The sequence below is a fragment of the Diplotaxodon limnothrissa genome, linkage group LG7 (genome assembly GCF_057381915.1).
Source record: "Diplotaxodon limnothrissa isolate DT_005_m linkage group LG7, D_limnothrissa_male_GT1.1, whole genome shotgun sequence".
Lineage (NCBI taxonomy): Eukaryota > Metazoa > Chordata > Actinopteri > Cichliformes > Cichlidae > Diplotaxodon > Diplotaxodon limnothrissa.
The window spans coordinates 66,058,196-66,082,862 of NC_140602.1; the positions used below are offsets into that span (position 1 = coordinate 66,058,196).

At 39.7% G+C, this 24,667-nt stretch overlaps 1 protein-coding gene across 1 annotated transcript; it reads right to left on the bottom strand.

The window, feature by feature from the left end:
* Positions 1-3,643: 3,643 nt before the first annotated feature.
* On the bottom strand, positions 3,644-15,130 carry LOC146629589 (carbohydrate sulfotransferase 6-like). The gene is made up of 2 exons (XM_085358734.1): positions 14,998-15,130; positions 3,644-5,401 (listed from the first exon to the last, which is right to left on the bottom strand). The coding sequence occupies exon 2, from the start codon at positions 5,320-5,322 to the stop codon at positions 4,126-4,128; it is 1,197 nt and encodes a 398-aa protein (XP_085214860.1). The 5' UTR covers positions 5,323-5,401; positions 14,998-15,130; the 3' UTR covers positions 3,644-4,125.
* Between the last annotated feature and the right edge of the window lie 9,537 nt (positions 15,131-24,667).

The window sequence follows — 24,667 nt, forward strand, 5'->3', positions numbered from 1 at the left end:
AATTGTCCTGAAATTTGCTGTCCAAAGTCCAAAATTTCTGCTGGTGTCTGTTTGTGGTGAGCATCAGATCAAAGTTAAGAATTATAAATTGTAATTATAATTAGCTTCTAGTGCACTTTCAGGCCCGTGAGACTCATTTAGACTCTCGGACACTAAGCCATGGCTCTTTGCGAAGTGCACACATTTCTGCATATCTGCCATTCAAAGACACTTTTTATAGAGTTTATTTTATGTAATATTCAATACTGAACTGTATGTGGGAGCCGAATCTTCAGCCCTGCTGAGAATCCATGTGGGACTTTACTTCCATGGGCATATCATGCAGGCCAGTTACATGCAAATACCAAAGGGTCATTTATAGCTGACATATGAAATTATCTTGCAGACCAGTTATATATAACAGAATAGTAACTGCTCAGCTGGGGTTCCAAGCAATTCAAGCAGGTACTAAAATATGACATCATACCCAGAGTGCGTGCCACCAATTGGCTGGTCAGTGGTATCACTCAGTGGGTTATTCACAAAAATCAAAGCTGCTATTTCTGAAATCCAGCAACGAGGAAAATGGCTACAAAAACAATGCTCTGTTCATCCAGTCTCACAAAAAACCACAGACTGAGCAACAGTTACATCGTTGCCTCGACATCCACCTTTGTTGTAGCATTCATGTCACATACTAATTATGTCACAGGACCCTCGTCAGCATTGCTATGACGAAGACCACACACATTAGGTAGCACTCGATTGTAATGGAAAACAAATGGATCCGAGTCAAGTCGTGGTGGGTCAATCCAAGTAGGTACTAATGGAAAAGGAGCTTAATGGTATTGCGGGCCAGAAGTTTGACGCCCCTGGTACGGATGCTTGATGTAAGATTTCAGGCTATAGGACAATGAAAACTGTTTTGTAAGGACATTGTGTTATCAAGTTGTGAAATGAAAGTGTGAAGTGTTGCCCTGATGGTAGGGTATGGAAACAAATTTCAAAATCCATTCAATACTTCGTGGACAGCATCAGCAGGATCAACGAAGCTGGAACCATTCTTTTGCCAGAATCTGGAGGTTTGAGTCGATGAGCGCCACTGAATGATGGACAATCGATTGCACTCGCTCCACTCCACAGTACCGAGGTAGCAGAGCTCCTTCTTCCTCAGACTTAAACCCTGCTGCCATAGAATGTTTCAGAACACTTCAGGAAACCATTCTCTGTGAGACTGTATGCAACTCCACTTTCTTTAGCAGGTACGTACATCCGTCACCATGCCAGAATATACTTGTTACACCTGTTTCCAGGCAAAGTGTTAAAAACCCAAAAAGACACCCACCAGTGACAGGGGACCTTTTGCTGACTCCTGTCAGTTGTTCTCGTGTTAAACCAGATTCCTATGTGAACAACAATATGGTGAAATGTACATTTATTCAACTAGCATTCTCACATTCTCTTGCACAATCTTGCAAAATCAAATACTCTCAGATCCATATGTTTTTCAAGGGTCTTCTGAGCCGCTTTCAGGCCTTTTTTGCATAGTGAAATCTTCTACAATGATTGAACATGAATATCTCAAAGACTGTCAAAGATAACCTGCCATGGTTACTAGAATCAACAAGTGAATGAAAATGGCATTTTATTTACAATAAATGCCATTTTCTTGTTGAAAAGTATTCTATATCCTTAATTTTGTATTGTAATGAAATATTAAATAAATAAGAAAGTTATTTTAATTATTTGTGCTCAAATATGCAACTTTCCAGGACAGCTTGAAATTGTTTTTAATATTTTAAACAGCCATTTCACATTTTCTACCATGAACGTAAAACAGAGACAGTCGAACAGCAAATGTTCTGAACGTTGGCTGTTTTGAAACAGAGTAACCCATGTGTAAATTTTTGCATCTCACAGTAAATGTTAGGCCCTGACAGTGTCCGGCTGTGACCTTTTATTTTAACTATGTTGTTTATGTATTGTGAACGGTACTATTTTTATTCTTTACTCTTCTGAGAACATGCTTCCTAGTACAGGGCTCTATGGTCACATGATTAGTGGTGGTATTCTCCAACGCATGTTCAGTTTCACGTCAAAATATGCCTCTAATTTTTCCACTACTCTTTGCTCTGCTTTGAGCTTGCTGGACCGCCCATCCCTTCAAACTGGAGAGCACTAGTTTCCTTTTGAGATCTTGAGTCTGTGTATTTAAGATTTTATCTTTGCTTATGGAAAAGAGACCCAAACCAGTGCAAAAGAGATTCTAACCAGTGTTTTAATGAGTAGAATAACCCATTTAAAGTTCCCATTGATGAAATAAACCTTAAATCAGAGTACATATCATCTCAAATAAACAATATTTTGTTATGTATTTTACTCCATGATGTAAAACACTTCTGTACTTCATAGCAAGTTTCCAAAAATGTACAAGTGAAGATATTGTTTCAATCAGAACACTAAGTCATATATGAAACACAAAACTCACACCAAGTTATAGCTGAAGTCCATCTTTAAAAAAAAAAACCCATGACAATTTTTTATGCATTAAAAAAAATTAATGTACATTTTTTACTACAAAGCACCCTAAACACGATTAACAGTAGTTCATTTATCCTTTTTCTCTTACTGTAAAGATATAAATCAACGTGATTTAACATTTGCTACTCATTAAAAGACATTTCAGTGTAATCAAGTATTAATCAATAAAACAGACAGATCCCGTAAACAAATGTAAATAATGACACTGAGCACTTTTATCCAGTTTAAGTAAACATGTTAATTCCACTCCTTCATGAATGTATACCTTCATAGCTACAATACACTGTGGAAGTGAGGAGTTTCAAGTGGGAGCAAAAAAAATAATGTTTAAATTCTCAGGCACTTAAATGGAGCCAGGATGCAAAATAACGCTGTTAGTTCTGAGCTGAGAGCAGGTCTGAGAAGGAACAGATAATCTATCCCATGCTGTGAGACTTTTGTCAGTTACATCAATATATTTTGATGTGTCAGACATTCATTTGCAGAGTAACAGGAGACTGACTCCATCTTAAAGCAACATTTATGGCAGGTTTTAGTAACAGCGTTGGCGTGCTTGACTCATTTTGGAGCAAAAAAACCATGATTTTTTGTCAATACCTGTTTTTTTATACTGCAGGGTGTCTGGTGATTTCCGCCCATTACTTTTTACTGCGGGATGAATTAAGCTTGAGTCCAGTTAGTGAGTTTCCTGGCTGTACCGTATTAATAACATGCACATTGCTAAGAGAGGGTAGGTGCGTTTCATTGTGCTAATGCATTTTCTCACGGCTCTCTGCAGCTTCTTAACTTTTCTCACACTATCAGCATGAGAAAAGTATGTGAGGTGCCAAATGAGTAGCCCTTCAGTTCTAAGTGCTGTTAGTGCGTTAACACATCAGGTGCTGGTGATACTTGGAGGCTGGTCAGTATTTATGCATCGTGTTGCACCATTAAAGACTTTGCATAGGAAACATTTGTATTTATTTGTTCTATGTGTCTTGGTTGTCCTTGAGGTGCACATAAGGGATTTGAAGAGCAAGAGTAGCCACTAGAAAGCATCAAATAGCATCATCATCATCATGAATCAAGCCTTCAGGAGACAATGGTTTGATGCATATGCTTAAAACAATGTGGCATGCAACGGCCAATGGCCGGCTCTGTGTGTTTAATGTGGCACATCATAAATCAGGATTTTGGTTATGTTACATCGTTTTGTCATAAATTGTTTTGTCAGTGAGTCTGTGGACTGTTTTTGTGTGTGGTCTGTGCCTTTAAGAGACTATACATGTCCCTTGTCTGATTGGGTGAGCTGTTTTGGGCTGGCTTCAAAATGGCATCTGCTGATTGGCCCCCACTGTCAACTGGCCACTTCAAAAACTGTGTCTCCATACATCCCCTGACAGCAGCTGACACCAGACCTAGTTTTGATTAGTTTGATTTCTTGCTTTTGACCTTGGTTTACCCCAGAGTTAATGGTTTCAGTTTTGGTATTATTGGTGTCCCCACTTCGGCCTCCAAACCAGGAGAACCAGGGCAGGGTGGTACCGTTATCCGGTCCTTTGAGTAGTCCATTCTTTAAAAAGTCTGTTTTTATTCCTGTTTTAACAAGTCTTTGTCATTCCAGTTCTAATTGTTGTTAGGGTGCTGTGTTTTATCAGGCAACCAGCTGAACTGATAGGGTTCCCGTGGCACCAGGAGATCTATGTCAAGCCTCTTCTGTTCCTTTTCACTGTTCACCGTCCTGTACCCGAGCAACGACATGGCCCCTTTACACACTTCCTGGATTCGTCTGACCTTGTTGTATGGCAGCATGGTGCGCCAAGCCTGGGAGACGTTGGTAGCGCTCCTCGACGTGATCTTGAAGGCCTCTTTAATAGAGCCTTTGCCTTTTCCGTGGGTCACCTTGTAGATCCATGTGGCCAGCTCTGTGGTCATCTCCAGACCTACAAACTGATACATGGCATTGATCTCCTCGAGTGGATTGCGTGCCATGTCCTCGTAGCGAACCAATTTGTAGCGGCCTTTTAGAAACGGAGGGGGCTTCAGGACCGCCCTCTCGTTGATACGCACATGGCTGCGACAAATCTCCTGCATGACCTGATACTGTACCTCTGCTTCCTTAATGCGTTTCTGTTCCAAGACGATTGCGTTATCACTCATAAAGGCCTTGGCTGACTCTTCCCTAGACCGCACAACTGCCCGTGGGTCTCGGACCAGGTGGATGATGCGGAGATCTAAGTTCGAGTCCTGCAAAAGTGGATAAAGTGATTCCAGTTCAAAGAGCCGCACATCTTTGTACACCACGTGAGAGTAAGAGTCACACGCCTGCTCTACCCCCTGCAATCCCTCAGCACCACATTTCTCTAGGCACAGAGTCTGGTTGCTGAACTGATTACGTGGCGTAAGAGAACAGATTGGTGGCGAGCACAGAGCTCGACTGTGACTCCACATAAACAAAGACGACACATTGGGGTACTCTGGAAGGTAGGACTCCATCACTGAGAAGTCACACTGGAACACGCTCCGTAAGAGATCCCTCACTGCCATTCGAAGCACCCTTGCACCGTTTTTCTGCAGTTTGGTCCACACATGCCAACTGGGCTCCATAAGATAGAAGACAGACGGGTGCTGACTGAACACCTGGCCCAGGAAGGATGAGCCTGATCTCCACGATGACAGCAGCAGAACATGGACTTTGGCGTTGGAGGGTTGTGGGTCACAGGGGCTGAGTTGGGTGTACCAGCTAAAGAACAGCACTACTCCTGCCCCCTGTAAAATCACCAGAAACATCATGGTGCTGCAGTTCACTCTGTAGCGCGGCATCGTGGCTGTGAGCTGCTGTCAGACAGTCGTCATTTGTTTGAATCCTCTCTTTGGTCCTGTGTTGAGGTGTTTATCTTTGCTGCATGAAAAAGCAAGACAGACAGAGAGAGAGAAATTCATATTCAAGATTTGACAATCATGTTTATGCAGCACTCAAAATCTCTTGCAAATTATTATCAAGCATGTGTCAAGAAGAGAGAGCCCATACGCTCTTATAAATTAGCTGACTTTGGGACATTAATAGTGACACAACATTGATTAAGAAAATATGACTTTTGTTATCAGTTTTTTTATCTGATGAAAAGCTCAAATAATAAATAAATTAGATTAATTTTACTTAGAGACTAGTTATACTTGCTCCAGTAAATGAGGCCTTGTGCAGCTTTAAATGCTAAAAAAAATTACATGTATAGTGGAAGTATTTTAAACTGTTTTAATTTTGATGATTATGGCTCATGAAAATCAGAAATCTATTATCTCAAAGTGTTAGCATATTTAATTCAAAGTTTGCATATGAATGGCGTGTATTTCTCAGTCTATTTTAGCACTAAAACTACAATCATGGGGACAACTGCCGATGCAACGGTTAACCAAATGATCATCGACATCCTGTACAAAGATTTTTGTATTTCATTTCAGGTTCATATCGCCTAGGTACAGGAGTCCAGGTTTTTGAATGGTTTGAGATACTATGTCCTCTATGTTGGTGGTGGTGGTTGGTCTGCTGTGTTTCATCGAGTCCAAAGCCAACACAGCATTTCCCAGGAGATGTGTGAACACTTCATGCTTATATCTCCTGACAACCTTTATGGACATGGTGCTTCCCTTTTCCAACATGACATAGCACCTGCCCACAGCTCAAAAACATCATTACTGTGTGTGACTGGCCTGACCTGGCACCCCAGCAGTGCAACAATGTGATCGCCTCCCTGCCACACCACACGTGCTGAAATTCTTGGCAAATAAGTCCCAACCAAGTAATGAGTTTGTAAATATGGTTTAAGTAAATTTTAAATACTTTTATCATGTGTCTGACAAAACATAATCTGAGATACTGAAATGATGATTTAATGAGCTTTAAGCCCATAATCCCTGAGTAAAGAAACATTTTACATAGATGAAGAACCTAACAATAAACTAGTGCAGAGTGAACTCAGGTCAAAGAAGTGGAGCAATATCCTTTAAGAGCACTACTTAGAAATCCATTGCGTTCTTATTCTATTACAGTTTTGTTTTCATCTAAAGTCTCACCTTAGACATTTTATAGAGATGTCTGCAAAGATTATGGCTAATGTCAGTGCGTCAAATTACAAGCTGAGCAAGTTTCAACAATTTAAAAGGATTCAAATGACACTCAGCCAGTCAGACTAAGTCACTAGCTTATATCTGTTATAGCCCATATAATGTTTATATCTAACTTTGTAAATAATGTGTTGCTAATATTATTAAGTGTACTGACAGCTAATAAACCAAAGATGGGTTCATTTGATAGATACACTCCTCACACTTGGAACACATCATGCACTGACTGTACCTGACAAAGTCACGTGCTACACACAGCACAGTCAGACCTTCCGGCACAATCTCAGCAAAAACTGTGAAAAGGTATTTGAATCATTCATTACCTTTTCAGGTTTATTTTTACCCATTCATGTTCGCACCTTCATTTTCAGTGCAGATAAAACAGATAAGCAGATAAGATTGCAAAACGCTCTTGCAAATTTTTCCTGTTGTACTTCTGTGTCTGTAATTAGCTCAGTGCATTTTTACCTCATTCTTTCTACACATACGCACGAGCATACATCCATCGTCACAGTCTATTTTAAGTGACTCAGTTTCCATTACAAAATCACATGAATCCCAAAGAACCACCTCCCATTCTGCTTGCTTTTTATTATTATTATTTATTTATGATGTGTTCTACAATATTTGTCAATTTAACCAATTTTGCAGGGCAATCTTCATATACAAGATTAATTTTCATATATGAGAGACCTGACAGAATATGGAAATGACTTTTGTGCTTTTTCCTGCCTATCTTGAAATCTTTGAAGCATTTCCACTGGACTAAACATGTTAAAAACAAAGACTGTGCTGAGAATTCAGTGACATTTACAAGCAAAGCTGTCATCCAGAGAACAAGTTAGAAGCATGATTGCATCTTAATTGGTGGATTCTGAGACATTTGTTGGACTTTGTGTCCCTCGCTGCTGCAGGAGAACTTCATGCTGGTTTGGAATGCAGAGAGAGCTCGGGTTAGTGCAGAGAGAAAAATGCAAACACTGGCACGGCTTCACTGAATGATTTTTCCTGCATCATGCCACTGTAGCAAGCGGCCTTTATGTAGCTGTTCAGTGTACATTTTTAAGGATTGAAGAAAAAAAAAGTTCATTTACATTAAATGTGTTTTCATAGAAAATAAAGGGACCAGTTTTATTGTTACTTCATTGCATATGAGATGGTTTTAGTAAAGTTATGACTTTTGGCCACTTTTAAATGCGATACTTTCTATTGATACTTTTTAGATACTTTTAAACCAACCCTATACAAAACTCTGATCTCTCCCCTAATGTTCCAATGTCACGCAACATGCTAACATGTGAGGCGTGTCACCTCACCGGCGGCTTATGACAGGAATGCTGTCACCTGATGACAGTTGAAAATACTGGCAGCATTCTTCTTTCGCCGAGTGCAAGAAGAAGGAAGAAGAGCAAGATCCCTGATGATAAAGCAAATCATGGTAGTATGTCATAAGATGTCTGAACAGGCTGGGACACGAGCTAATCAACTTTTGACCCTCGAGATAGTGAAACAGTGATAGTGAAATCCTAGTGTGGCAATAACTACCTAGTTAGTTGGTAACTGATGTGAACCACCCTTCTTAAACATTTTGAATCACATGGGCTGATTTTGAACATGGTGAAAAAATCAGACCTAAACATCACACATTAATAATAATAATAATAATAATGGATTGAATTTAGCGCTTTTCAAGGCACCCAAAGCGCTTTACAATGCCACTATTCATTCACTCTCACACATTAACCACTGAAACTTTACACAGGTATTAATCACGCCACTGTATTCCTGCTCTCTCTGTTTCTCTGGGTCGTCTGACTGTTGGGAATTTCCCTCTGTATCAATGTAGAGTCATTACCTTACATACAAATTGCCTCGAGGTGATTGTTGCTGGGATTTGGTGATATATTTAAAAAATCTATTTCATTTATTGAAACTATCAGGTGTCAGGGCATTTAGCCACCTGCTACTCACAGATAGAAGGGCCTGAGTTTGACTCGTGTATCTGGGGCCTTTCTGTGTGGAGTTTGCATATTTTCTCAATGTTTGTGTGAGTCTTCTCTGGGTACTCTGGCTTCCTCACACAGTCCAAAGTTCGTGGGAATTCGTATTTAATTATTTAATTATTAATTAGTGATTCCAAATTTCCCATAGGTATGAATTGCTGTGTGTCTCTCTGTGTCAGCCCTCTTTCAGATTCCAGGGTATGCCCTACCTCTCAACCCTATGACAGCTGGGATAGGCTCCAGCCCCCCCTGGTGCATGAAAGTATCAGTCAAAGATTCAATCCTCAAATATTTTCAGACAAGCACTTATTCATCCACCGAAAAACACACGCTAAGCTCGACATTTAGCTAATAACAGAAGATGAAACCTGAGAAAGTTACAGTCTTGTTAGCTGCTGATCCTTTCCCTATAAGAACCCCTTACCTGTTGAGTAACCTTCCTCTTAAACTTTCAGATAAATGCAGAAAAAAAATCTTAAAATTAACAACTTGTGACAACTGGCAAAAGAAATCTTTCAAACCATATTTACTCACTTGTACTGAAAGGCAGGATTTTATTGTATTATTTTCTAACTGAGCTATCACTAAATACTAAAATATCTGGATGAATGCCTTGCTTAAACTGTAATGCGCGTCCACATACTTGCATGTGGGCGCAGATCTGATGTAGAGGCAATAATGCCAGGTAATGTCAAGTTTCAGATCACTTTGTACTCTCTTAAATTTCAACAGGCTGCTCAGCTGAAAAAGTGGAAACTTTCCCCGAGGTGATGCTGCACAATTTAGCATTGTAAGACTGAAGTGCTGAATCGTCAAAAAAACGAAAATCCCGATTGGCTTTCAACCCTCTCTAACAAAGATGCTGTTAAATGATATTTAACTGCTGAAAACAGCAAGCACTGTGCACTCAGACATAAGGTGACATGGATCCATCACATGCAAAACTGCCTGAGGCTGTAATCTGCCCTTTAATTTGAAATGCTAACATGAGCCTGCAGTGTCACAGACACAGTGGATAAACAGGGACAAGCCTGCAGAATGCCGCCCAAGATCAACATCATTTCTGTTAGAAATATAAAGAACATTTATACTGGAGATGAATTTCTCAACCCACAATTAAAGGAGTGATGGCAATCTGTCTTAAGTTTGGGATCACAGAAACTAAAGCGGGACAAACCACATATGAAGCTACAAGTGTGTTGGTGGAGCAGATCAGGTGTGATGGCGCAGTGGGAAAAAAAGATTATTCTCAAAATTGTCAAATTCTTTTGTACTGTGACTTCAGTAGAACTGTTTTGTTTGTAGGGAGACGAATCAGCTGACCAGGGCACTAGTCAAATGAAGTTTATAAATATGATTCCATACAAGAGGATGATAAATGACACTGGCATTTTGCTGCTGGGATTCTTTCGCCTGTGCTTTGACAAATTTCATTTACTGATTTTAAATCTGTTTTCGTCTTGCAAGTTCCCGTTTTTTTAGTTATGTTCCAAGTATTGGACAGCTGGACTGGACAGAAACAGCGACTCATTATAAAATTAAAGAAAGTAAGTGTGCTCTGCAGAAAAGTAAGCCCAAAATTAATGAAGGTCTTTTTGTTGGTTCTAAAATCTGTGAACTGATACTTGACGATGAGTTTGAATGGAAACCGGAGCCAAGTGAATCAGTAGCCTGGGAAGCATTAGTGCAGGTTGTCCAAAATTTACTTTGGAATCACAGAGCAGAGAATTTTGCTAAAATCACATCAGCTAACGAGTGCAAAATGTCACTGAAGATTCACTTTTGTTCACCCAAACCTGGGCAAAGTCAATGATGAGCGTGGAAAAAGATAAAAGATCAAATAAAATGTTGGAAAACTGATACCGGGGACAGTGTAATCTGAGCTTGATGGTTGACTGCTTCTGGTTCTTTGTAAAAGACATGCATGCTCAGTACAAGTGCTAAAGTAAGTGGCTAAAACATTTTTGAGCAGACATTTTTTTGACAGTCTCAAATGTATGCTCAACTGTGAGGTTCAACCATGTGCACCTCACAGTTGAGCAAAAGTTCAGCACAGTTCATTACTGTAAACGTTGCCACAGTTCCCTAGCACTAACTAATCCCAGCAGCCTGCACACGCAGCCTTTAAATTGATCTGAATGCAGTGCCCTGATCAGGCTGCATGAAGAACATACTTGACATTAGGTATTACCCCGCCTCTTAGATTTAATTACTCATGAAGGTGCTGACATGTTAAGACTTTCTCTCCTGTTTATGTCTTGAACAGATTAGACAGCACACTGAACAATGGAGAAGTAAACAAAAGGTAAATGCTTTTAATACCCCAATCTTCATCTGGATTTATATAATTTATGACTGTGTGATATTATACACACGCACCTTGTGTAAACATGGATGCACTGTTTGTTTGCAGTGAGACTGAGTCTGGGAACAGATGCGTCTCTTTCTGTTTTCCAGCAGAGACGTGGTGAGTCCAAGTGCAGGAGACACTTTGCTGTCTTTGTGAGGAGAACAGTGCTGGCAAGCAGCACCGTGAACTACAGCGCTGCAACACCGAAGAGATCCAGATATTCGTCTGCTAAGAAGCATACATTATTGCACCTGCATGGCGAGCTGCGCCAGCTGCAACCTTTCCTTGTGATTATCATTTCTGAGAAAGCGGCTACTCAAAAACACTCGCTGCTCGTCCTGCTCAGCTCTGTGTGCATGAAAGAACACAGGCTCTCAGGGTTGTTTCGGGGTTTCTTGCAGCTGCTTGATCTGTGGATAAATAAACCACAGAGTCAGCCAAACCTCAACAATCCACTTAAACTAAATCACTCGCTTTGTTCATGAAGTCTGCCTGAAGGTGGCCATTCTTTAATTGTACTTTCTGATGTTTGTAGTTGGTAATGGAATGCATATAAGAGCTGCAGAGTGCTCTTTAGACCACTCTGTATCTTGTAAGTGTACAGATCCAACTCTAAAAAGCTTCTTAAACATATGACAAAAGATTTGAGCCGATATGTGTATAAACAAAATCAATGAGCCTTTCAAGCTGGCCTATCACATACTCCGTACTTGTTTCTGAAAAGTAAAAATAAACATTTGCTCAGTTTTGACGTAGTTGTTCACACATTGGCCAAACAAGCAAAAGATCCCTAGTTTGTTCCCAGGAGAAGGAGAGTTTGTGGGTGCTCTTGGCCCATCAGCCAATCGTGGAAAAGAGTAAACTTCTTAAGTGCAAACAGCTAAAATGAAGCCAAATGTTAAAAACCGTGAAAAGTGCCCGTTGTCCCTGTCTGTGCTTTCAAAAATGTATATTTTGATATTTTATGGGGGTTTTCTCCTATGAAACTCTGCGTTCACCTTCTATGGATGCACAATCTGATACTGGACACAGGTTCAGTCCTATTCAGTTCATTGTTGCTCTGCATTTATAACTCTACATAGCAGAAGCGTTGCTCCTGTTACCAGCAGCACAGCTAATATAGCATGGAGGAAGCTGGCAGCACAGGTTCAACAGTCGGGAGGTATTCCAAGCATACTGCATCAACAGCTTTACATATTTGAAGTGGTTTTTACTGCTTATCAAACTGTTGCCAAGTGGGGTGACTCAACTGAAAATCTCCAACAACAGTGCTTTCTTTAGTATTTAGTATTTATTTATTTATTGTCATTGTCAAGAACAATGAAATTGCGTTTGGGGCTTCCATACAACCCCCAAAAAAAGAAGAAAATAATAAATACCCCTTAAAACCCAAGTGTACATATTTAACCCAGTGTGACTCCAATGCAATAAGACAATCCTTAGCAATAATGTTCGTAGAAATTCAGACAAAGACCTGAGAAACATGACAAAATACAACAATGCAACCCATTCAACATTATTGTACTGTGAGATATGATATCAGATATGATAGTTATCTATTTAAGAAAGAGGGGGGGGGGGGGGGGGCAGGAGGGGGAAGAGAATAAAGATATGATGCACCAATGCAGACCAGTTCATTGCTATTAAGAAGTTGGATATGGTTATTGTCCGTGACAATTTGTTGGTTTCTCTCTCGCTCTGTTTACTTTAACACATGTTGGGAGGCTTTTACTATACTCACCGTAACATAAAGTGTTGATAATCTTGGTTAATATTAAAATAATCTCTCATTTCACCTGCCTCCTATTACACCAGTCTCCTTCCCCTGCTCTGACAGCAGGGTGCAGTAAAGAGCTGGTCGTTTTCTTCTGTAAGCAGACCTGAAACAAACATTGACACTGAAAACATGATTCATGTGTGTTTTCTTTCCACCTCTTCTTTCTTTTTGCATTTACATTTATCAGCTGTTATAAATGCTGATATTCAGCAAATCACCAGCCACCAATTTTTTGCAAGCTATTAAATTTCAAGACTTGGTGGCGTTTAAAACAGCGCAAATAAGATAGAAAAGAAAGAAATAAAGTGTTTGCAAAAGAGGGAAATGGAATTTTAAAATACAAAGTGTTAGAACAACTTTTAAAAATGTCTATCTCAATAGCAGGAGTTAAATTATGGAACAGTCTAACAGAAGAAATTAAAGAAAGTAACAACATAAACCAGTTTAAAGTGAAATATAAAAAACTGATTTTTAACAAATATAAGAATGAAGAAAACGGGGTAAACCCAGGGCGGTAATGTTGTTCGTAATAGTGTTTTAGTTTGTTTGTCTCATCATTTGTGAATCTGCAAACATTGCCACTCAGTCCTTATTTATATGAAAGTAACTATACTGTGGTGGGGCTTGTTTATTTGTTTTGTTTGTTTGTTTGTTTGTTTTGATTTACTTTTGCTTCATATGTTGTTTGTTTAATTTAAGGCTAAAACAAAATGAAATCAATGAGAGGTAAAATTTGAGGCGGTAGGGACTAATAAGTGTATACTTCTGCCTACTCCGTTTCAAACAAAAGAATGGAATGATATTTTGTAATGATTGTGAATTCACGTTTGAAATAAAAATGAAATGAACTGAACTAAATCATAAATAAATCAGCTCATAAAATTTGTTTATTTTCTGTAAATGTTCCTTAAGCATGTGCTTATATAGAAACAGTCTCTCAGCTATCCTCCATTAGAAACACCTTTGACATTATGACTCATATTTCTTCTCATAACCTGAAACACTCATAGACACATCCAGTATTTCCTCTGATGTCACAGTCCCTTGATGTGTTTCTCAAAAATTAAATTGTAGTTTCCTTTAGAGTACGAACAACGTAATAACAAAGCCAGTGTTCTTGGTTTGCTTTGTTCTTGGCCGTTACTGATTCCCCCTTTCGTGTTATCAATACTGCTTTGTCTTTTATCTCCACTCCCTTTGAATATTTAACCAGTTTAACACTAATACGAAAGCACACAGAAGTAATGGTCAGTGGCACCCATGCACCAGTCAGCTGGGATGCATCTTTTTTTTTTTCAGACATTATTTGGTAACTTTATATTTTTGCTGTGGATTTCTACACTGTCACTATCACAAAGTGCTCTTAATCCACTTACTATTATTATTGTTATCTCTTCCATTGAATAGCGATTTGTGTGTTTGCAGATCAGCTGAAGTAATCTTATCAACTACCCACTGGAAACGCTATAGAGGAAAGCCCACATTTAAGGATGATTGACACGGGCACTTGAGCAGAGCAGGCTTCCTCATATTACCTCTATAAGTTTACAGTTAGTTCAAACACTCAGCCTCAGGAGTACCCATCACCATTCTTTCTTTTATATATATATAAACATTATGTCAAATTCTGTTTCAAAATTGGGGGGAAGAGAAAAATTTTAAATGAAAGGCAGTGTGACAAATTTAATAGCTTTACACCTGATGTTTTTGAAAAAAAAATATATATAGCTATATATTCATCTGTACGACAGATAGAGTCTCACATTTTAGACTGCTGCTCAGCGTGTGGCCCGTATAATGTCTGTCTGTGAAGCACAAACGTGACATGAATATTGGCAGCTTTTAATTACTTCATTCATTCACTGCCTTCAAATGAACCCCGTGGAATCTGGTAAATATTGTACAGAATAAAAACGGCCGAAGAGGCTTGTAGCTGGCACTTGTAATCACATTACAGAAGACTGTGTAACGGCACAGACCAAACTAACTCTGAGGGGATAAACGGGGGGTAATGGAGTCCCCTGCGCCTACCTGGGTGGTCACGGATTCTGATCTTTGGAGTTTCGTTACATTGTTGCGTTGCTCGGTCTTAAAGACGAATTTATTGACATGGTTGTAAAAGAATCGCCAAGATGGGCAGAAAAGAGGGTCGTAACCGTAGAGAAGCGAGCGGGTTGTAGTTTATTCGTCTTTTTTTTATTTTTTACCTCTTATTCCACCAAAGAGAAAGAAAAAAGTCTCACCTTTTATTTTGTTGTCGGTCGCGCTGTCTGACAACGGAGCCGGTCCACAGTCCTCTGAACTCTCCCCTCCTCCGCCGCCCTCGGTCACCAGCTGCTCGGAGAACTTTCTTGTAGTGGCCGTGCACAAGGCGAAGTTTTGAGACGTGGCCGGTGGCAGTGCAGGGCTGACGGGCTGGCAGAGGGCTGGGCGGGGGCTGCTGGTCACAGAGATAGGAGAGTGGTGGAAGGTGGGTGGGTGCGTGGATGTGTGTAACGGAACAGTTATAAAGGCGACATTTACGGCGCATCGATGGCAGACATCCTTCCCAACATTTATTCTTGTGTGTGGTGCAGTAGGCTACAGATGTTAACTGCCCTGTGGTCCAGTCCCAGTGTTTTATCTCCGTTACCAGCTGCAATGCAGCCACTACCTTTATAACTCTGTGTTTATTGTACTTACATTTTAACCCATCCGATCTTTTTTGGCCACTGAAAACATGTTTACAGAACTATTGTTATGTTTTATATTGTTATATTTGTGCTGTCCTCTTGGTCAGATTACGCTTTAAAAAGACATTTTTAATGTGAACGAGATTTTGATATCATTCACGAGGGATACATTTGACATATATTTCACATATCCTCCTGAGAACCAGCAAACAAGTATCTTCCAGTTTAACGTTTTTTGTGATGCCCTGCCTATTTGAACGTAGAGGCGACTCAAAAACATGAGGTATCATTGGAAAGGCACAGATGTCCCCGTTTGAGCTCACTTTAGGGCTTATTACAGTAGCTTGAATAAATCAAAAGATGTAGACCAAAAACAGATGTCCATTTGTCCAGTTTTTGGCAAATACACACTTTCAAGTCACTTTCCTATTCAAAAATAACTTTGCAAACAGGAGAGACACTAGATCAAAACTAGATCTAAACTCAAGGACGCGTGAGGAAAGTTGACATTGTCGTCAGAACATTTCCATCCTATTTGTTTTTGCTATTTTCAGTACAGTCAAGCTTTAAAACTAGCTGCACAAGCTGACGGGTAGATAAATGAGGGCTCCTCCTCTGCACTGGCTCATCGGCTCAGTGTCCTCCCCAGTTATGCTGGTTATCATCATGGCTGCAGAAGCACGAAGCTGCAGAACTCTACTGAATCTCCAAACATTGATTCTGTTCATCTGGACGTAGCGTTTTCAGTGGGAGACTACTGAATAATTCAGCTGAGCTCGCATTGCATTAATGTGGGGGTTTTAAGTTTTCATTACAATGTCTCACTGTCTGCAAGGGCCCCTCATCATAACTTTTCTAGCAGGCTACAATTTCAAGTGTCCATCCTTCGTTTTGATAAGGGACTTAACCAAGGTGTCGTTGAGCATTGTGCCTTAAAGTAAACTTTGATATAGTTCAATCCAACGACTGTCTAAATGTATTTTCTACAGTCATTGGTTTAATCAGTCGATAATAGGAGAACCAAAGCAATTTTAATAGCCAGTATGTCACGGCTGCCGAGGCGAGCTGTGTGGTGTTGGAGGAAAGGAGGACCCAAAATGCAGGCGATGACTGATGTTTATTTACAGGGTGGTGTAGTGGCAAACAAGCAGTGAGGGATGACAGGGAACTAAAGAAACCTAAACTGGAAAAACTAAACAACAAACCTGAGAACATACGAAATGGGGAGAGTGGCAGAGAGCCACAGACAGGGAACAGGACACTGTGGAACACAGATGAACCGACAACAGGCTGGAGAACACACAGGGCTTAAATACACACAGCAGTAATCAGGGGACGAGACAGGAGGGCAACACACCTGGAAGAAGTCAGAGCTGACGGGACAGGGGAAACGTAAACTGAACACACTCACACGAGACAGGGACCTTCAGAATAAAACAGGAAACTCAGACACAGAAGCAGACAAGACACTGAACTAACTAAACAGACAGATTCACAAACAGACAGTGTGACAGCATAGACAGACAGAACACAGAAGTGGGACCAGGGTAAGCACAGAACAGAAACCTAACAAACGGTAAATCATAACAGAATACATACTCAGGATAAACAAAAGCATAAAGAAACACAAAACACTGAGTCGGCAGACTCAGGACCATCACACAGTAAAGCAGCATCTGTTTCGTCCAGCATCTGTGCTTGTTGCACCTTATAAGTTTGACCATCCTTTTGTTTTGCAGGTAGGCCTACATAGATTTTACAGGTTCGGATCACTGAGCTTTTGTGAATTCTTTGCGTGTCCCATTCAGGGACCAGTAAAGAAGTCACTGATTCTGTGCTTTATCTTCAGCTACAGTTTCTGAATCACTTTTAATGTATACTGTACCATTGCTACTTGGTGGGGTAAAGTTATGTTTCACATATTGTTTTGATTGCCCAGATTGTGATAATATCGTGTAAAACAACAAATGAATACTAGAAAATACTGTGCATTGTTTTTCTGGAAGCATGGAAAACACTGAGGACAGTACACAGGTTGCTGGCAAATGAATGCCAGTATGTTATTGCCAACAAAATGTATTTACATTACTGTAAATACATTTGCAGTAAAAATATCCTGCCTCACTTGCATTTACATGAAAGTTGCTGTAACTGGAATTTACAGTAATTTGCTGTGAGTCTGCATAGAAGTTTGCAACTCTGCCTGCCGCACACAACTTAACATGACATATATGTCTCTTAACTTGGACATAATAGTAATTCAACATGTAGAGCTATGTTAATATTTACTACAGCAATGTAGCTGACTTGTCATTAGCTAATCTGAAACCGGCTGGGGTTATTTTAAACCCTGGCAGTTTGTGATGTCTGGTTTGCATTATTGTGCCAAACATATTTGCTTTTCCAAGATGAGCTCCATAAATTGTCTATATGCTTCTCTTGTTTGTGTTTTTCTTTTATCTGTTTATTTATTCATGTCCATCATTATTTCTATAAATAGCCTAAGGAGTTTGGAATGAAGGTGACTAGACTTTCTTTAAGTTGCTAATAATTTAGGGGTTCAACAATTTAAAAATTCTGTTACCTGTGTGGGCATTTCTGAGTTCAGTTGCCAGCAGTGTTGGTCAAGTTACTTGAAAAAAGTAACCAGTAACTAATTACTGATTACTTCCCCCCCAAAGGTAATCCCATTACTTTACTGATTACTTATTTTCAAAAGTAATTAATTACTTAGTTACTTAGTTACTTTTTAAAAACACGATTTACAACTTGAATAGGTAATAAAGCGATCGATCTTTCAGCCCAATTCTACTTTTTCTGCATAATCCATCATACAAAATGTAATCAAATGGAAAAGTCTCTTTTTAAAACTTGTTTTATCAGTTTTAATCTTTTAACTTTACGCATGAAGCAAACATTAAATTATATGCAACATTCTCTGACTGGAAGAAATTAGTTTAACATTTAAACCTATTTTCTGCACATTCCAGCACATAAAATAATTTTTTTTGTGTTTACACTTCACTCTTTCAAATAGATGCAAGTAAAACACAGCAGAAAATAAATAAAGTCAAAGACTAGCGGTCCTGTTGCTCTATTTTCACCTGTAAAGCAGGAGTGGGGTAGGCGGAGGTTTACCCTGGTGCAGGTGTGCTGCAGCGGTGTGGAAGAATCCGCGAGTTTCTCTGTGAGTTTCCCATTACGTCTTTGCGCACTCGGTGCTTGCTCGGAGGTTTAGGGTTTTTTCGCTGTAAAAAGAAGTTTTCTTCCCACGCACAGCGGACGCTAATGTTTTTGTCACTTTATATGGAATCAAACTCAAAGTAAGGTCAGTACTTCCACGCTTTAAACGCTGCACGCTCATACTCTCTCCGCACTCCATATATTATTCACTGTTGATCTGCACACAGCTGTTGTCACGAACGTCGCACTCGCTTACGTCATTGTCATGAGACATTCTCGCAAAAATTCACGGTTTTAGTAACGCAGTAATGCAGCGTTCCTACGGGAAAGTAACGGTAATCTAATTACCGTTTTTGCAATAGTAATCCCTTACTTTACTCGTTACTCGAAAAAGTAATCGGATAACAGTAACGCGTTACAAGTAACGCGTTACTGCCCATCTCTGGTTGCCAGGGATTAAATCTTTTCTCTATGCTGTTCATCATTTGCTGATATTTAAGAAATCTACTGTTGGTGAGCCTATATTTTGATATGCATTCTTGGATTTTTTTTTTTTTTAATTGTCATGAGTAACATGTTCCAGATTTTTTATTCGTTTTTATGAAATGATGGAAAATTCTGTGTTTTCTTTTTCGGGCAAACTATCTGGATTGTCCCACACCTCCAGACTCACAAACCAACCTCTTCTTCCCCTGGGCTTGTGTAGAACTACTAGTAGAATTTTCCAGTCACCCTATGAGCTATGAGCATGTTCATATGAAAAGAATATTATTGGCAAGATCTAGGTCAAAGTTACCATGGCAGAGAGTGAAGTACCTTTGGAACACTGAAAACCAGGGTTTAACCTAAATTAACCTCACCAAGTGCATATCCTGCCCGCAAATACAGGTTCTCTGGTGTGCTTTTTTGCAGCACAGAGTTAGCTGTATACAATGCAGCGATATTTCCATTGCAATAAGAATCCATTAAAAAGATTCATGCTTACATAACCTTTCAGAAACCCTGAGAAGACAGAAATGTTTGCAAATGGAAGTCAACCAAATAAAAGCACTGAGTCGATCATAATCGTTATGCTAAACCAACACTGCACACATGTGTGAACAGAAATACAATATTTAAAAAAAAAAAAACCAAAACAAATATGCCTGCATTTTTGTTTTTTTGTTTGTTTGCTTTCTAAATTGAGCTTACCTTCAAACCCTGCCTGTTGCCAACCAACCAGGTAGATTCCTCAGATTTGGTACTTTAGTACATTTTCAGCTCATTACTCCCTTTCAACAAAAACGGTCTAAAACTGATTGTTTAAAGCAGTCTGGTGGTTATGTTTAACATGAACATCCACCACTTTAACAGCATAAATAATGACAAAAATCACCTAGACAGAAAGTGAAAATCATAGCAAATTTGCACATTTCAAATGATTTTGATTTTTAATTCCCCACTTCCTCCTTTTGATAATGAAAATAACTTGCTTGGTACCTTAATGGCACCAATGTTGCCTCACTGCACAGGCTGCACTTCCAGGCTGGGGACCTTTATGACTCTGCACATTCTCCCTGTGCATGCATGAATTTTCTCCAGGTTCTCATTCTTCCTCCCAGAGACATGTGTGTTGGTTAGGTCAGTTGGCTGCTTTATACTGGCCTTAGGAGTGAATGGTTGTCTGTTTCTCTTTGCAAGCCCTGCAGCACACTGGCAACCGGTCATAGGCCTCTCACGCTATGCCAGCTGTCACAGTGTCTTCCTTTCTTGTGGCATTTAGTGAAGCAGAAGTTCTTACTTTGCTGCTCTGACAAAAATGGTAATAACATAAAAATAATTTTTTTTAAAAAAGCAAAAATGTGAAAAATAAGCAAAATTTGCCACATGTTCTCTTCTTGATTATAATAAAACTTTAATAGCTGGGAGTGTTTTCATAAAACTTTGAGATTATTTTGGCATTGTTTTCATTGGGATGAAGAATTAGAAATCTGTATGTTGATGCTCTGTCTCTAGAGCAAAATAAAGTGGAACTTGGGAAAAGCAATGAAACACTGAAAAAAGAGATGCAAACAAGGGATGCACCTGTTTCCTGTAAGACCCAGACTCATATCCTGTTTTCCTTCTCTCTGCAGCTGAAAGAAAAGCTTTTTGGTGACCAGTAAGAGCTGGATGGAGGCGGAGGAGGGACTTTGGGCAATGATGTGGAATTAGTTGTAACAGTTGCAATAAGGTGTTAAAAAGAGTGCTCTTTCATTCAAACAGGAGACTTCCAGTTTGAAGTGAGCCAGCACTGTTATTGGTTATATGGCTCTTTGTTACTTTGTCCCTGCATTCCCAAAAAACAATGGTCTACGACCCTGTTTTGTGAATGGACCTGTTGGCCCATCCTTAGTAATTTCAACATCTATTGGTGAGATTCCCACAAGATGCTGCATATACGCCCATGGAAACAGATTGCATTTAACAGGGTTGTAGAAACACTAAGCTACTGTTACTAATAAGATCACAATACTAACTTTATTTATGTTGACTCTTTATAAAAAGCAAAATAACAGATTGCAATATTGAAGCACAAAGCCAGAAATTACAGATTAAATTAAAGTTAAGGTAGAAACAAAACTTCTTAATTTCAGCTTCTCCCTTTAGGGGTCGCCATTCTGGACCATCTGCCTCTATCTCAATCTAGCGCTACGATCCTCCTCTCTCATACCAACCCTTACACATCCTCCTTCATTGCATCCATTAACCTGCTTTGGATTTTCCCGTTTTTTGTCTGACCTGGCAGCTCCATACTTAACATCATTTGCCCAATCAGCTATTCCTCTTCTGCACATGTGCAAACCATCCCAGCCTCACTTACTTTGTCTCCAAAGCATTCAACCTGAACTTTCCTTCTGATGTGCTCATTTCTAATCTCCCTCCTGATCACTCCCATCTTAACATCTTCAGCTCCACTCCTGTCTTTGTGTTAGTACCACTGTCTCCAAACCCTACCTCATACCAGCCTCACTACCACCTCTTCTGTTACAAATCACCCAACACTCTTCATCACCGCTTGCGTGCACTGTCTGTTGCTTTGGCTGGTCGATCCCAGGTATTTTAAATTTACCTTGTCCATCACCACTCCAAACAAGAAGATGCTCAGAGCCGATCCCTGATGTACTTCCACCCCGACCTTGAATCCATCTGTCACTCCTACTGCATGCCTCAACACTTGTGCGTTTTCTTCCTACAGGTCCGTCCTTACAGACTTCTCTGTCAGTCTTGACTTCCTCATGCAGCACCGCAGTTCCTCTCTTGGGACTCTACCCCTATCTCTCCAAAGTTACTGCAGCTCTGCACGTCACCCTTGAACTTGAAATTGGATTTCTCTATTCTTCAGGAATCCTCTGACCAAAATTATGTTAATCAATCTGTTTAAAAGAAGCCATCTCTCCTAAAGATCTTCATATTTCACAGACATGCCATCTGAACCACCTTTCCACTCTTCATAGTGTAATATGTGAAATCTGCACTTCCTGACTCACTTTCCTCCATCCATCCTCCTCTCTTTCTCATTTTCATCATTCATTAGCTCCTCAGAGTACTCCTTCCATCTTCTCAGCACACTCTCTTCATTTGTTAGTACATTATGATCTCTATCCGAAACCACCCTAACTCAGTACACATCCTTTCCAGCTCAGTGTCTGTGCTGCCTCGTCCTTTCCTCAGTGCCCAGCCTCACATGCAATGCCCATAAGCCTTTATCCTTTGGCACCCTCTCTCTTTGCCGTACACCTACCCTCTCAGCATTCCTGCCAACTTTCTTCATCTCCTTGACTATCCCACTTTTCTTTGCTAACGTCTTCCTTTAAATATGTTCCTGTACTTTGTCAGTGCATAGAAAGTCACAAATCATCAGCATAATGAATGAAATAATAAAGAGCAAAAATTGTGAGGCTGTGAGGACAGCAGTCCACCTCTCTTAAGCTAAACAGGCATCCTAGTCAGAAAAACGCACCCATTTGATTTTTTTAAGGCTTTAAGTTAGGATCGTCAGGTATAATATTCCAGTCACATATTCTACTTTATGTTTGTGCTGTTGTGGTGATGCAAAAACATCCTTATAATAATGAATCTAATTGACTAATATGAAACATTAACCAAATATAGCAGCAGCGTGTCCTTTCTGTGTCTCTTGGGTAAAGTTTAGTTGATAATAAAACACCTTTTCTTTTCTTGTTTAAGAGCATGCAGCACGTTTATGATAAAGATAATGACATCAACAGGAAGTGAGCCAAGACTTATATGTTCAGATAATCTGACCTTGAGAACGAATAAAAGGTAGTACCCACAGAATGGTTAAGACATGATCTTTCTGAGATGAAGTTGCTGAGCTGCTTGGGTGTTACTAAATCGTTTCGTCCAGCACAAACTTTGACTGATTGGTTTAAATGAGCTAATGCTCTGGTACAGGCACAGAACCACATAAACACACATGCACACATTAAAAAACTTCTCCCTGGAGGATGAGTCACAGGGAGGAAGAGAGTGCAGTACTGCAGCCTATACGCCCAAAGTCAAAATGAAGTAACTACAGAGCCTGCTAATAGTGTGAAAGATACAGTACTGTGCAAATGTCTCGAGCCACCCTTTGTTTCTGCATATTTTGTTCCCAATGGGCCAGATTTTCCTGTAATGTGTAAAAGTGTTCTTAAGTTAAGCATTCAGGAAATACTTTTTTAAATCCACTGAACACCGATCTGTAAATCATTCAACCATCAAAAGGCTCCTAGCTCAGTCTCTTGATGTGTGGAAACCAGTGTGGTTTCCAGTGTGTAGAAATCAGTGTGTGTAGAAACCAGTGTGGTTACTACACATAACAGACAACTTAGCAAAGAACCAATTTTAAATTGTATCTTTAGGCATTTTGTTACTAGCAGTGTATCTCAGAAAACATCATTTGTTGCCTTTTATTTAGTTAAATCTATGAAAAATGCCCAAAATAACAACAGTGTTTCTGCACCTGTATCATTAAAAGTTTTAAGGAACCCGGACAAGTGCACAAGGGTTATCTGAAAATGTTGTCCTTAAAAAAAATGGGGATAACAGACATCAGAGACAGAGGTAATCAGAGGTCAATTGATCCAATTCATCTACTGTTTACTGAAGCCTGATCAGGAATTCTCTCAATGCTGTCAAGAAGCCAAACTATCTATATAATTGGTTTAAAAAGTTGTCATACTAAATATTGACTTTCAAACTTAGATTTATACAGACTCTATTTTTGCCTTATAATCTGTATTTCCATGTATGTTTGCAGATGTATCAATAAATCGCTGCTCCAATTTCCCATTATCTTATCAACAAATAAAAAAATGGGGGGTGTTTCATGAATTTTGCAATTAACAGTGAGAACTTGGTGACATATTAAAAGGCTTGAAAGTGAAGTTGGCCATTCTAAACCACTCTGCTCACAGTCTGCTGGCTGTCCATGTTGTACGCACACTGAATAAAAACATCTGCTGTTTGTGCAAAGCCCTGAATGGCCAAAAGGGGAGAGACACAGAGGAGCTTGGACTGCTACAAAAACATCGGTCAAGCCAACCAGCAACACACACACTGCTTCTCCTCCAAGCACCAAAGCTTAAAGGACGTGTAATAAAACATGAAATGCTTGTCACCTTTTTATTTCCAAGAGTAAATGTTAATGAGAAACTGGTTTTTGCACCACCAGGAATGCTTCCTAACACACAAAGAAAAATTCTTCTGTCCTAATCTTGAGGATTAGGGCTGTGACAACTCCAAGACAGGGAGAGAATCATCCTTCAGCCAGTTCGAGCTGTGTTGGCCATTTGCTCTGTCTAAATATTCTGATGATAGGATCGGTTAACCATTAATTCTTTTGAACCTCATGATTAACATTATCTCATTTTCTCACACTTAGTTCCTTCTGGTATTTCACATGCTAGGATTGCACATTTATGATCTCTGGTTACTTGCAGCCCTCCATTAGCTCGGTTGTTGTGAACTCCTTTGAAGTGCTTTCACACAGGAGATCATTAGCTCATTGGTTATTAACCCTATGATATAAAGT